At 36.5% G+C, this 15821-nt stretch overlaps 1 protein-coding gene across 1 annotated transcript in view; it reads left to right on the plus strand.

Annotated features, from left to right (window-relative positions):
* Positions 1-15821, plus strand: part of LOC311443880 (uncharacterized protein) — a gene marked incomplete at its 3' end in the record, with an annotated part of 82863 nt that overhangs the window by 21368 nt on the left and 45674 nt on the right. Inside the window, exons 2-3 of the mRNA XM_084534454.1 lie at positions 245-306; positions 4847-4965. Of these exons, the coding sequence (XP_084390580.1) occupies positions 4868-4965 (98 nt within the window). The 5' untranslated portion in view covers positions 245-306; positions 4847-4867. The remainder of the gene's footprint in view (positions 1-244; positions 307-4846; positions 4966-15821) is intronic.

Here is a 15821-nt window from a genome sequence, read left to right on the forward strand (position 1 = left end):
TGTGTTCAGAGAAGCCTTGCTCAGAGCAGCACACTCACACCACAGACACCTCAACCTAAAAAAGCAATAACAAAGAAAAAACACCACACCTTTGGTCTTTTCATGGAAAGGAAGGACTCTTAGGCTCTCCTTAGTACTTGCTTTCTTCCTTCCTCCGTTGGAGGCACCAGACAAGGAGATACCTGACGGGAAATAGCCATTTACCAAGCAGCAGCTAACAAGTTATCTTGCTTGAAATTTGCAGAACTCAACTGCAGAAGAACCTATCTGTCTTAAGCCTTCTGGAGGCCCTGAACATTGGAACAGGTGTGACAGTATTACCAGAGATGTCATTCCTTGGTACTGCATACAGAGAAGAAGCACGTGGCTCCTGAACTCAGGTGGCTTATTAAAGTCAGGGAACATCACTAGTCCTCCAACCGCATGCGGAGCTATGCTGTATTTTTCATAAAGCAATTCATTCTCTTACAGTCTTTCAGAGAATAAAATTTTCACTGACTCAATAAAATATACTAAAATTGCTCATAATGGCTCTGCTTAGGATTGAGTGGGAAGCCATTATATCAGCCAGTATATATGATTTGCATTGTTAATGTCCAGTATTGAGTGTGCATATTGTAAAGTATAATGAAACAAGAAAAAATTACTTTCAGATGCATTTTTGCTCTGTATTTTGTAATAACAACAATGCATCAACTTTTCTAATATTCTTTTCTCATGATTGAGTGTGCCTGTTTGGTTTGTTATCATACATAGGTAAATCTTACAATCATTTGGCAACTGTTATGTTCAAGCTGGAAAGCTCTTAGTTCTGATCCCACTGCTTCCTCCCTTAGAATATCACCTTGTGCTAAGGCTGAGGAACAATAAGGATGACACACAAGAAATCTGAATCTACTCTGAGAACATTTCTGCTTCCTCAAAACACCTGTTTTGCCTTATGGCTGGAAACATTGGGCTATTTACTCCACAAATATCTTCCAACAGTGGATGGAATTTTGATACATTTTCCATTTCTCTTTCTAAAACTTCTGATTATCCATAGAAATCTGCGAGTTAAGTTTGGCCAGTGCTTCTGTCTCTCTTTCTTCTTTGTTGCTTTAGAATCAGAAGTATATATACATTTTTATATAATATTATATATTATACATTATGTGTATATATATACACATATATATATTATGTGTATATATACACATACATATACATATATATATATATATTATTTTTTTTTTCCTGTGGAAAAGATAAGAATGGTAAGGTCTTTGCTGTGGTACCAATTAAAGCTCGGCCTTGCTCAAATATATTCACATCTAAGGAAGATCAGATACTAAAGTGATACACCTGTATCTGTATGATATCAGATCAAAGCCCTGTACATATGCATCTACAAAACAGAGATAACTCACAGATAAATGAGATCCTGATTCTCTAGCTAGGTACTATTTGTTCTGGAAATGCATCCTGAAGTCTTCTTGATCAACTGCTTCTCGTATTTATGACCCCCTTTACACATAAATGGAATTACTCCGATGAGAAAAGCAAACAGTGTGCAGGATTACAGGATTTCTAAAGGAAATGCTCAAAATACAAACTCTAGTATCAATTAAGAGGGCAATACCTCACACAATACACTTAAAAACCAGAAAAGCTTATTCTGTGTTTTGATATGTTTTCAGACCACCATACACAGAGAAATTCAGCCCAGGAGTCTTCTAGGTTGTAGTAGCTGAGCTCTTTCTCAACCATTAACATTTATTTTAACACTCTCTGGCAATCTGAGAAAATATTAAAGAGCTGGAAATTGCCAACATAATCCTGATATATTAGAAGTATGATCTAGACAATAACAGATTGGTTCATCTGATATCAATGCATTCAGGACCGTGTCAGCAAACATCCAAACCCAAAAATGAAATGAATGCCAGTCAGCATTCCTTGAAGGCAGATCTTGTTGTTTTGGCAGGAGTGTCTGCCTGGCTGATAATGGCAACTCCCTGGAGGTAGGATACGTGAATTCTTCAAGGCACCTGACTTAGTACCACATCAAGTTTTGCTTTAAATATGCTTATTACAGTGACATAAAACAGGACAAATTAGATGGATTGATGGCCTACAGACAGATCACAAAATACAGTTGTTACTGAGGGGATATCAACTTTTTTGCACCTGTTGGTAACACTCAGGGACTGGTTTGTGTTCCAATAAGTTCCAGTATTTTTATTACCACCAAAGTTGTCAATAAGGACAGGCTGCTCTGTCAGTGTGGTGTGACTCACCTGATAAAACGAATGCAAATCAACACAGTATTTTTAATTTTTACCAAACGTGCAACCACATATCTAGAACATGGATGTAAATGATGCCAAAGGGATTAAGAACTTCATCTCTGTTCACCCCATGCAGAGAAACTCTTGAGTCATTATACACAGTTACTTCAAATGAGTTCTTACTGCTGTTCTGAGCAGTGTAATCTAATATCCTTGGATGAATAAGAGGAGGAGGAATTATCAAACTATGTAATCCTTCTTGACAGCAGTAGCAAGAACAGTATTAGAGCCTGGCATCTATGAAATGCTAAAACCACTTATGAGAAGTGGAGGGAAACCATGGGAGTAGGAAACCCCCCTAATTACAGGGGTAATTAACTGCTGGAACAGGTGGCAGACTCACAAGTGCTGACACTTCTCAAAGCATTCAATGAACTTCAGCTTGGCTTGGAACTGAAGAAGCCTCTTGTTCACGTGGACTGAAAAATAAACTTTGTAGGCCATAGAAGTGGGATGCAAGTTTTATTTCAGTGAGGTGAATTCACGTTTTATAGTATTTACCTACCTCTAACATAATACCTTTAACATAATAAAAAAATATAATTTTTTTTTAGCCATTAGATACACTTCATTTTGAATCTCAGATTTCAGTCTCCATGATATACTGGGCTTATTAGGTAATGGAACTTCTTTGATCTTTTAAACCAAACTGAAATGGAAGACAGACTTGGAAAGCACTATCCCAGTTTACAGTTTAAATATGTATTAATCCACAGCAGAACTAAACAATTTTAACTTTTTATACAGATATTATTTTACCCTTGTGAAAGTGTATAAAAGCACATAAAAAGTGTATATTATGGACTTATTTTGCTGAACGTTATTTATGATACACTTATCTCATTGGGGAAAGGAAACAGCTAGTGATATCTGCCCAGGGAAAAAATATTGGGTGGTAGTTTCAAAAGAGCTTGAAAGATTTAGGCAGTCAATTCCCAGTGAGTTGAGAGTTATGACAGGAGTTATGGCTCTAAATCATAGAAGCAGTTCTGAAAATCCAGCTCCTCCTTCTCCCCTTTAAATTTAATTGAGTTCATTTATCTTTCATTTGCTTATTGTGACACTCTTAGGCAATCTGAAGCTGCTTCAGAAATAATAACAGGCAAGAGATGTACATACAATCTTCCACTCCTGGCAATACTGCATTCTGGACTAGAGTTGAGCTGATGGCTAGCTCTCTAATTCACTCCCTTGTTGGACCCGCAAATGAAGCAGTGCTTTTATGTTATGGACCATCAGGTGCAGAAGTGGAGGTAATAGAGGATGACACTGACAGAAGCTGGAATGCTGGACAGCAGCACTAACAGCAAAGCACATACACACCTGAGGTCCCGGCCAAACCGGCCAATGTGGCTCTGTGCCTTCTGCTCATGGAGACTGCTGGTCTGTCAGAGTGCTTTCCAGTGACAGCCAGTAGGACTTCAATCTTGCTTAGCTTTAGAATAATCCAGCTCCTTCATAAATTGATTTCTAAGAATTTATCTGATAAAGGAAAACCAAAAGTACTCTTAGTCCCTGAAGGGCTTTTGTAAATAACAGAACAAACAAACAAACAAAACCAACCATCAACCAACCATCCTGAATTACTCTTAGTAGCTAAAAGGCTTTCATAACAAAGCCAACAAAGAAGAAACCAAAAAAAATACGGTGGTAGTTTCTCTGGCACCTCTTACTTTAACAATGCTTATAGTATTGATAAAATGATAAGCAATGTGATTATATCTCGAGGATAACTGAAACTGAACACAAATCTTTTCATTTAAATGCTTCTTCTTTGAACCAGTTGTTGTAATTCTAACTTCCTCATAGTAAAGAGCTCTAAAATAAGAAGCATGCAAATAACTGCAGCGTATCCTTTCCTTTACTTTTGGATGATCGAGAACAACCACCCACAACATACTTCTAACACAGTAGAAAAAAATGAGGGCTTTTAATAAGAAAAAAACAAGACTATACAAAAATGTTGCATGGCAAAAGAGCTAATATAACTTAAAATTAAGTCCTGGTTGAAATTAGAAACTAGCAAGATTGAAAATAACTAGAAAAAGTTTTCAAAGCAAGGTAACAAACTGGTAAACTACTCACCAGAGAAATGCCCAACTTTTAAACATATACATAAGTTCATTTTAGACATATATTTTTTTTTTCTGCATTGCAGAAACGTAAGCTTGGCTTATTGTAATTATTTCCTCTTTAACTTTCCCTCAGTAACCAAATGTTCTTTTTTAGATGTCTTTAATAGTCTCATTTGCACACTGACTCTATGCAATTACAAGCATTGATATTTAGCATTTATATATTAGCAGTGTGGTCATACAAGATCAAGGAATAATGGATGTACAGTACATCCAGAAAGAAAATAAATACTTCCTCAGAGACATTACCAAGGCTCATATATTACTGTTTATGATATAAACCAGTTTTTTTTTAAAAAAAGTCAGAAGGCTGTGCGCATGTGAGAGAGATGAATAGATGAGATGAGCAAAGGTGCTATCATAACTATTCCCATTTTACAGGTAAAAAGCTGAGACTGAAAAATGGACTTGCTGAAAATCACTGAGAGAGTAGGTGCCAGGATAAAACTGATACTTTGCCTTCCTGAATCCCAATCCAAGACATTAGTCCTAAAATCACGGTGAGGTACTTTTGTGACAAATTGTAACATTAATATATGTATGTCTGAAAAGATTTAATTATTCAAGAAACCACACACTTGCAACAAAGAGTGACATATGAACTTTCTTATGCCTGTTTCTCTCTTTGCCTGTTAACCCTAAAATGCAATTTATGATTATGCCGAAAAAGATGCCTTACAATTCATATGTACCATAAACAAAGGTACTCTTTTGTTCTGCTTGACTTAAAATCATCCTTTGGTACTGGAAAACAACGTTCTGAATCACTGCTTCCATCTTTTCCGTTACTTGATATGGGCTGTCTGTCTGCTGAATTATTCTCCCGTTCTCATCTCTTTGCTAGGGTGGTTCTTCCAGCCATGGCACAATCTTTGTGGGTGTTACACAGTATGCACACAACCTGGTTGATTTTCTCAAGAGGGAGCTATGCAATATGCTATGTACAAATGGTGTATAATAGGCAAGCACACCAACCTTGTTGCAGAGGGGAATATGTCTGCATCAAATTACTAAGTGTGCTTTGTTTCTGGGCTAAAATATCAATATTGTGGCTTTGTTAGTTCTTCCTTGCCCCTGGGCAGCCTGCTGTGCCATTGTATTCTTCAATAAGCCTTATTAGATCTCTTGTTCTGAAATCTTAGGATTTAAACTAGACAGATTTGGCAATATATCTAGAAACAGCTACAATATACCTGGGTATCATCAATACACATAATTCCATTGAAATTACACATTTCAAGAAAATAAGCCATGTAAGAAATTATCTTGCTGTTGTTATATAGCATACCTGCCAAAGGTACAGCACAGATGCAGGGTTTTGCATCCACCATGTATGGTGATATTTTACATTTTAAGATATAACGGGTGAAGTCTTGATCACAGTGTAGTAACTAACAAAGGTTAGAATTTCAGTCCATATGTGCACCAGCATGTAAAGCTAGTAAAATTTAAAGCATCCATGCTAAACTGTACTAGCTGGTTTTTCATTCTGGAGTATATTGCTTTGAAGACTACTTGGTACTGAATACTGCTGTTAGAAAAGGGAAAACAGTGGCATGAATCACTCTTGGTAAGATGGAAAAAAGCTTTTGCGTGACTATTGGCTCCTAATATGAAAGCATTAGAGCCAGTGTGTAGCTCTCTAATATGTGGCAAGCAGAAACTGAGCGTCTTGACACAGTACTCATCTCATGTCTGTGCTCTGGTGGAAAGACAGGGTTCAGTTTCACCCATTCCTGAGACAGGCAAATGTAAATAATATGTGTTACCAAAGTCCCTTTTGATCCCAGCTGAAGGGACACTCACTTCTGAGTGTAGAAGTTCTTAGGGCTGCTGTAACTTGGCATAAGTTGCAATGGCCCACATTGGTTTCATGGTAGGACCAAAATATTTGAGGGCAGGACTACATCCATGTGTTGATATACAGGAGTACCTCTACAGAGCAGTTTAGGGCTGTAGAAGTCAAGCTTCATCTTAATACAGCAGTGTAATAACATTCCCTATACAGAAGAGAGAGAGTCCATGCACTGTTACTGTGATAGCTGGAGCTAAAGGACCAACACAGACAACCATGAACTGAGCTTCCTTTTCTCCTGTGTGGAAATAAAAGACATTTTGTCATGTTTTGTTTATGTCATAGGTTATATATTTTTTAGCATATTTACACAACATTAATCTATGTAATTCTCATTTATATGTTATATAAAGATATAGATATTTATATAAATGTGAAATGTATATTAGTAATGCATAATTACTGCTATATTTCATATTTATTGTACTTCATATAGATTGCAATGAAGCACGTAGCAGACAAACACCAAACGAGCATCCTGCTGCAAGCTCACAACAGCCTCCTTACTGTAGCTGTGGCTGATGGCTTGAGTTCTTTCCAGTCTGAGAGTTGATGCACACCTGTCCCTAGAAAATGCTGCTGTTTTTTCACTTGAGAGCATGCTGAAAGCAAACAAGTGCAACAGCCATTGTACAGAAAATTACAAAATCGGTATAGTCCTATTTTCTTATAAGTTACCATGCTGATTTCTAAATGCTATACATAAATAACTTATAACTAAGAAAACTTGTAGGCCAACGTATAATACCTTAAAAAGTAACTGTTGGTAATTTTTTTCTTTATGCTTACATGTTCCATAACAGCAAAACAGCAGTTGTCTGGCATTTTCTAATGATTAATGATAAACCTTCCCCCCCTCCACCCCATCTAATACTTAGGCAGTGATGACTGATAGGGAGGACTTTCACAGCAGTTAATTACGACAAAACCTAAGTCTTGGAACACTTAACTGGAAAGGAACACCCTCTCCATCAGTCATTATTGCTTAAATAAAGCCCAAATTGGTGCATTTTCAATTCCTGGATAACACCTGCAGGCAATATTCCTTTAAAATGTGCATATAATAGGAGGCTTATATGGAGAATAGTAGGCATATTTGTGCAAATACTATCCTTCTGTGAAATCAGTTGAAGGGTCTTGTGTGAATTGCCAGTATAGGGAGGTAGAAGACTAAAAAGAAAATCCATGTGCTGATCTGTCATGTTTTCCCAGAAGCTTTTTATTTTACGGCGTCTGGGGAAGTTAGCCGCTTCCTACAAGCTGAGATGCTATGGCAATAGTCAAACATTTAGGGTTAGGTAACCCTGAAACAAATATTAAGAAGTAGAAAAGGGAATGACATGAGCTCTGGATAATTTTTTTTTTGGTCAGTTTAGGCAGGTAGTATTCCCAGCAGTCCACTCATGGCATTTTGCTGACAGATAATACCCACACAGCGTTCAGCAGATGATGCACACATTTCCGTGACTCCAGCTCAGATCTGGCCAACTTGGTCCAGCTCCATTTGTGTTAAGGTTAACCTAAGACACTTGGTCAGGCACTGGCAAGGCCAAGGCTATGGTGGATGTTCCCACTGTATTTTTCTGAAGAAGTGGTAACTTCTGGTGAGACACACAAAACCAATCATTTAAACTGCTACAGTAATGTGATGAAGTTCTCTCAATATTCAGAGGGTACTGGAGCTTTGAAGGCTTCACAATTAAGATCCTGACTATGAGAAATTAAGTTAGTTAATTAGATAATTTGCTATGAAACTCAGACAGGAGCTATCTTATATTTTCATGTTTGTCTCACTGCCTCAGCTTTCAGTATTCAGCTTAATTTGAACATTTTATATAAGCTACAGGACCAAGACCACATAACTCACTGCCATTTTTTTCTCTTTTTTCCCAACACTCCTGTTGTTCTACCAACCAGGTTTAATCGGATGGGAATTAAAGGTTTCAGTCTGAACTAGAATAAGGAAAAAATGTTTTATTTCTATTTGCCGTTTGTCAAGACCCAGAAATTACTCATCTTACTTTTTTTTTTTTTTTTTTTTTTTTTTTTTTTTTTAGATTTGCCAGGTGTTAAGTCTTCATAATAAATTCATAACTTAAACAGCACCATTAGAGGTACTTTACTCTAGACCTCTTACAGTACTTTTAAATATTTTATGTAGTTTCAGCAGTAGACCTAGCCAGCAAAACATCCTGGCTTCCCCTTAAATTTTCCAGTTCCTCTTGTCCTTGGCATGCCTTTTTTAAGACTGAAAATGGAAGTACCTATAAATGCATTGAAACCTACTGCTTATTTTTTCTTTTTCCTCATAGTTTCTCTTATTTTAAGAGGGAAATTTCTAAAAATGTCAGTTTCAGGAATCTTCCCCAGACAAAGAACACAGCCAGAGCTTCTTCTAGCACACACTGAATGTCCAGCTGTGTGTTCAGAAGATAAATACCAATGACATTTGGGATTCTCTGACTGGCTACCTATGTTAAGCAAATTGTACTACTGTAGCATCTGAAGAAAACAAAATATTGTGGAACAAAAACTCAGCAATGATAGGTGGCCTGGCCTTTGTTAATCATCTGGTATTAATATGTACAGGCGGCTTGTAGCTGCTTTATAACAGTAGAAATAATTTTATTATTCCTAATAAAATAGAAATATGTATATTTCTACTGTAGAAACAAACAAACAAACAAACAAAAAAAACCCAAAGAATCAGATTTAATGAAGAGTTCTCAGCTTTGGTTGTAATAAGAAAAAAGTGCGAGGCTAAATCAAGCATTCTTACAGCCCCGAAGGTTTGTCTTTCTTGTGAAACATGCACATTTACTTCAGTTTTATCTGTGCTGAGAAAGTAAGCAAGCACTGCCTGCCCTTTGGTATTCAGCTGAGTGGGGACCCTGGACTTAGTCCTCTTTTGCAGGAGTGGCACTGGTGATTTGGCACTGTCCTTTGTCTCTCTGAGCTGCTGCTGTGCTGAAATCCCAGGGCCATGCTGAACAGACCAGTTATAGAAGTACTCTTTCAACTAGTTTGCAAAGCAGGTGTCGTTAGTTATGAGAATTGTGGTATAATTGTGCCCTGGATAACTAGCTCAATTCAAGAAAAATGGCTAAAAGTCTCTTATTGGTATGTTTGCTGGTTAATCTCTAGGCAAGCAAAGCTACAGCACTTGAACTTTTCCTCTGTAAAACATAGGTTGAATCAATTTCTTATAGCAAAGAAAAACAAAACATAGTGTCCCAAACTCAGTGTCTCAACTAAGAAAACAACTGATACTTCATTCTTTTTACTGCTAAAAGTAGATCTTTTAAATGCTAACGGTAGATGACAATTAACCTGGATATTAGCAAAATGTTTGTGAGCCTTTTTGTGCCAGATATCCTTGTCACAGTTTAAAACTTATATACTACCACTGCTTCATGAGTGTATACTTTTGAGGGGATCACCTGGAAAGAATCAGATTTCTCAAGGACTATCTTGCTGCATTGTGGTAGCCTCATCTCAGTATTCATTGTATCATCATCAGTATTCATTGTATCTCAGTTATTTTTGTGTGTGTGTGTGTGTGTTCCAATTTCATTAATAAAACTCAGTTAGATTGCTTTTTTTGAGATCATACATTATAATTCCCAACATATAGTGTTGACTGTTACTTCCAAACTGGCTGACAGATGTGGGAAAAGAAATACATAGATAATGTCTGGTGAAGAAAATATTTTCTCTAGGCTTTTGGAGAAGAGAGACTCTAGCTAGACCCCACTGCAGGCTGCCTGGTAGGGGAAGGCTCCATTTTGTAAGAGCCCATTTTCACTTGCTTGTTCTTTTTCTATTAGAAAATAAAATTTCAAACTTGTACATTAGAATAAAGAAAGCACCAGAACTGTTCTTAAGAGCAGGCTGTCAATGAACTTTTGATGCAAATGAATACATATAGTTTATCTCTTTATCTCACAAAAATTATTGAAGCAGATTTCGACTCTGTAAATGAAATTGGCAGATTTACATATCCTTTTGCTGCATTATTAAAAGGCTGCACAAAATTATGCATATTATCAGTGTCTGAAAACTTAGAGTCCTGACTGGTTTTCCTCACTGCAAAAAAAAAAAAAAAAAAAAGGCTTAGTATCAGCAAGCCTTCTGGGTAACAGCTTTTAAATCAATATTAAAGAAATCTACAAGTAAAAAAATCCAATAACCTCTACAGATTTTATGAGTGTACCCTGCAGTATGTGAATGTTGGGTTAAAATTTACAATGATCCTATTTTGTAGTATGTGAGCATATTGAAATTTTCATTTAAAACGATGGATTTCATAACAAACAAGTATAGAACTTAATACTGGTATTTATTTATTGCATTGATTTTCAGAACTCCTTCCAAAGTGAAGCAATCAGTTAAATTCAAGCACAAAATGAACACACTGAAACAGGTACCACTGAATTGCTGCTCATTGCTGAAATGCTGGCTACTGCTAGTGACCAAAATTCACAGATTTAATTTGCTTACAACACATACTCTTAAGTTGGAAGATGAAAGTGGTAGATCTACAACTAGCCTGTAGTCAGCCTAACAGTTATCACAAAATATTAGGGATGTGGGAGCCTGGAGGACTTCGCTAACTGTCTGCCATTCTGATTTGTCCTAATTTTGCTGTTAGGGCAAAGCAGCTTCCTCAGCCTCATCTCTGCAGGCAGAGGTCTGTCCACATTTCACTGACCTGATAGAGTTGAACACCCCCAGAGACAGACAGAAAGGATGACTTTAGACCTATGAGATTAGGATAGTTATCCAGCCTGCTGGTACAAGCCCTTGAGGGATTTGAGTCGCATCTTACATATTCAGCTGAAATGCTGGAACTGGCAAGTTACTAGAAGTGAATGGTAACTCCTGTAACACCTTATTTCCTTTGTTTGTCTTAAAATGGCTTGAGAGGAAATACAGCTTTCCAGGGCAAACTTCTTCCCTGAGCTTAGTATGGCAAAAACACTTCAAAACTTAGTTCCGATCTAAGAAATATCCCCAAGTCTCAGACATTTTGGTACATGATGCCACTTATTTCACATACTCTGAACTCTCAAGGACCATCCAGATAGAACATGCTAAGCAACAGGAAGAGCGGCTCCAATCATCAACATGTCTTGAAACGGATTTGTAGGACTAATATTGCAGATCCATGGACACTGAATCTGGTGGTCCTCTGCTGTTGGTGCTTTCTCTTGGCAGTGCTCTTAGTGAACACTTAGGGAAAATGCTCTCATTTAAATGTGTCTTGGTAAGGAGATCAGATGATATTATTCCTTAGAAACTTGGAGGAGCAAGTCTTTTCTCTTGCAGAGTATAACCTGGATACTAGGATCAGTCCCTTTTAAGACAGGGTCTTTGGATACAAGTAGTTATATATGCTTTTAAATCACTTTGAAGAATTTTCTCATTATATATGGTGCATTAACTTTTCAAGATGTATACATCTGCAAATTAAAGTGGAAGCTTTTGCAATTGGACACCCTGTTTTATAAAACTGATATGTCTTGTTAAAATATTTAATTTAAAAAAAAAAAAAAAACAACAAAAACACAAAACAAACAAACAAAAAAACCACTTTCAATTAAAACAGAACCAAGTCAATTTACTTAAATTTTAAGGAATCAGATTTCAACAGAAATTAATTGTGCTTAGGCTAGGTTAGGTTTTCATTAGTAATCACTTAATTGATATTCATTGTTCATTACATTTAAGCAAATTCAGGCTAACTGTGCAAATACGGAATTTAGCAAGCTCTTATAAAATCTGAATTGATCACAAATATGTAAGGTCTTTCCAATATCAGGGAAGATATTTGCTCTGTTATAGTTCATACTCAGGAAAAGTACTTGCAAAAACTGATCATCTTAGGGAATATGATTTTGCCAGCCTAGGTGTCTGTATGCTTGAAAGTGTTGTGCTGTATGAAGTGAGATAGAATACAGTGGTCAGAAATCATGTTAGCAATGGCACTAATCCTAGTTAAAACTATTTTTACCCTGGAAAACAGTATTTATGGAGATATCCAGGAAAAATGTTGGAGCTAAATCATGATCGCAGCTAAAGAAGGAGTTGAATGTAAAAATGGCTGTAACCTGTTTATTTCATTTTATGTTGTATTCTGGAAAGATTGCCCATCCACCTCTTTTTTCCATGTTTGGCCAGAGATAAAACTGGCTTGGTCCTTTTTCAGTCTCTCTTATTTCTGACATAACATACGCTGTTAACGGTTCTTATGCAGATTTTCAGGTCTGACTCTATAAATACTGTAAGATAAATACTAGAGGATCTTAATGTTCCCTTCCAACTCAAACCATTCTATGATTCTGTGAAATACAAGGTAAAAGAACTCCCCAAAGCTTCAGTTCTTTTTAGTTACAGCTGTGCTGAATCCTTTACCAAACAATAATTTGTTCTTCCATGTTCACAATCCTAGCAAATTCCAATGTTCACTGACAATGTATATAATTTGTAACTAGCATTATTAAGTATTATTACATTCACTCTGATATGGTATATTTATATTTGTTTAGCCAGCCAGGAGAGTCCAATATGCAGCAAGTAGGAAATTAGGAATTCTAGGTCCTGGATTTTTGGCAACAGCTTTCCTGCAGACCTTGGCCAGTCCTATCAGAGAAGAGATGCTAAAACAAGCATAGGAAACACAGCCTATGAGCAAAGACAAAAAGAACAGAGACTGTGGAAGGGAGACATGAAACCAAGTTCAGATACGTGAGAGGAAATCTAAAGAAGAAAGTAATCTCTTCAGCATAGTGAATGGGATGAAAAAAATAGTGAATTTGTTATAGGATTTACACATAATTTTGCATCAAGATTAGGTGGGCCCCAGAGCAATAGGAAAGCTTGATACTGACTGAGATGTGCAATTTCTGGAGCAAGCCCCAAGTAAGCATAATGGTTCCTGACCCTCCAAAATCCCTGCCAGAAGGATAAATGAGCACATCTATTCTGTTCAGCAGAACTCATTGAATATTTATAGGCAAGTTTTAATTTAGGTAAAATATTTCAAGACATTTGCTATAACTGAAGAATGTGGATATTTGAAAATAAGTCAGGAATTTACATTCTTTCTGCCACTAAGAACAGATTGTTTAAAAACTAGAAACAGACAAAATAATAATCATGTATTTTTGAAACAGTATAGTCTAATGGTTATGGCAGTGGTGGGTGATGTTTTCTTCCACCTGTCTCTGATCTATTGGGTAGCACTGGGTATCTTTGCTTCCCTCCCAGTTAGGAGCTTGTGAATCTTTCAGAGTATTTAGTCAGACATTCTCGGTCCTCCCAATCTGTATTCCCAGGAGAGATGAAAAACAGGAGGAAGGATGGTCTCATGATTATTGTTATCACAAGATGTGGAATTGTTTCTGTATAACCTTAGAGAAATCAAATTCAGCATGTCTATATTTAGTGATGCAACATCCTGCAGAAATCCTAGAGTTACTGCTAAACCAGGTGCCTCTGAAACATGCAACATTTCAGTCTTTCTACTTGCACCTGAGCCTGTGCTGCTGTATTGTACAGTACAGATCTAGCAATTTCCTCAGAGTTTGCTCCTGTACCTCTGCACTGGCCTGCGACTCTAAGTTGTGTTTTGTCTTCCTGAGCTTTACCTCCCCAAATCTACATTGGGAAAAAGAGTGGTTTGAAGTGGTCTGCAATGACCGTGTACATGCATGGCCATGAGCAGTAAATACAATTGCAAGTAAACACCTCAGAGACAAGAAACACATCTCTAAAACCAAAGAAAGAGTAACACCTGCAACTTAACTTGTTTAGCATTTCTTAACTTGCTTAACATTTGAGAAACATAGGCATGGGAAGGGGCAACTGGACATGTAATTCTCCTCCTGTACTGGTAAAAATATAATATGCACCAGGCAAACGTTGCTTATAGAAATTGAGCCTGGAGAATATTTAAATAAAAACATGTACAGGGCTTCTACAACAAGTCCTAGAGAACAGATAATTTCAATAAAATATTGGTATTAAACTTCTGTTGGGGTTCTGAATAGTTAAGAAAAATCAAAGCAAAATTCACTCCATACAGGGAAAAGAAAAAGAAAAAGAAAAAGAAAAAGAAAAAGAAAAAGAAAAAGAAAAAGAAAAAGAAAAAGAAAAAGAAAAAGAAAAAGAAAAAGAAAGAAAAAGAAAAAGAAAAAGAAAAAGAAAAAGAAAAAGAAAAAGAAAAAGAAAAAGAAAAAGAAAAAGAAAAAGAAAAAGAAAAAGAAAGGGAAAAAGAAAAAGAAAGAAAAAGAAAAAGAAAAAGAAAAAGAAAAAGAAAAAGAAAAAGAAAAAGAAAAAGAAAAAGAAAAAGAAAAAGAAAAAGAAAAAGAAAAAGAAAAAGAAAGGGAAAAAGAAATCACCAGAGAGTTTAATTGCAATATTTGTACATACTAAAGGAATAAATTATACAGGAAAACGAAACCTTTAAACTGAATTCTGAACTTGTAATTTGGATAGAACTTTTGAATAGAGATCTGAAATTATTCCTCTTATAAACTGCTCCTGGTTTGCCATAGCAAATAAGAAAAGTGCTTGGTTTTCACTTCACCTGGAGACAAGTCTCTAAGATTGATGTTTATGACACTTAAAGTGCCACATTTATGAAGGCTGGCTTCTATTTTGAGTTCTTTCAATAACAACAAGGAGGAGGTGAACTTTTAATGGAGCCATGGGAGCATGCAAAAGAAAAAGGTAGAAGACAAGGTTCAAATCCAATATGGTTCAGACTTCATTGACTGCAGTTTGGGTTTGGCCTGAGGCAGAACATCTAAAAGACTGACTAGAAAGAAAGTCCTTGGGTTCTCCTCATGTAGATTTAGTTTAGTAAAGAATCACAGTGATACTAGGACAATAGGTCTTAGAGAACACCTAAAACAGATAGTCTGAGAGCACATCTGGTAACAGCCTTTAGGGAATGAACTAAATGACTTACTGGGATGTCATACCTGTTTCAGATATTTACTGGGCCAGGCAGCTATAGGAAGGAGGCAAGGTTTCTTATTTGTGAGCAGAAACAAGATCTATAACTGTAAATCACTGTGCGTAACATGCAACTCTAAAACACATTTTAATAAGCACAATTAAGAGAAGCTACCCAGAAGCACAGAACTCAGCACTGTGTAATAACAAAGCTCTGCTATGATTTAAGATTCTCTGCCACTGTTGCCTTAAAAAACCCTAAACCACATGCCACTATAAAAAGTCCCTGAAAATAGAGATCTCTCTTAAACACAAAGGTTACTTATCTTTTTTTGCACCTAGTGGAGCTTGTAAAGCCAACCAAGCAGCAGAAGAGACTTAACAGCACTTTGTGAAGTGCTATAGGAAAACCTTGTTTTCTTTTACACAGCTTTGATTCCTTGTTTCCCCAGTATGTTCTTGTCCCAGCTGACCCTCTATTCCAGCAACTGACCTCAAGAAATGTTGACAGACAGGAACACTTGCAGTCAGAAAACATTT

The sequence above is a fragment of the Aythya ferina genome (assembly GCF_964211825.1).
Source record: "Aythya ferina genome assembly, chromosome: 13".
Taxonomy (NCBI): Eukaryota; Metazoa; Chordata; class Aves; order Anseriformes; family Anatidae; genus Aythya; species Aythya ferina.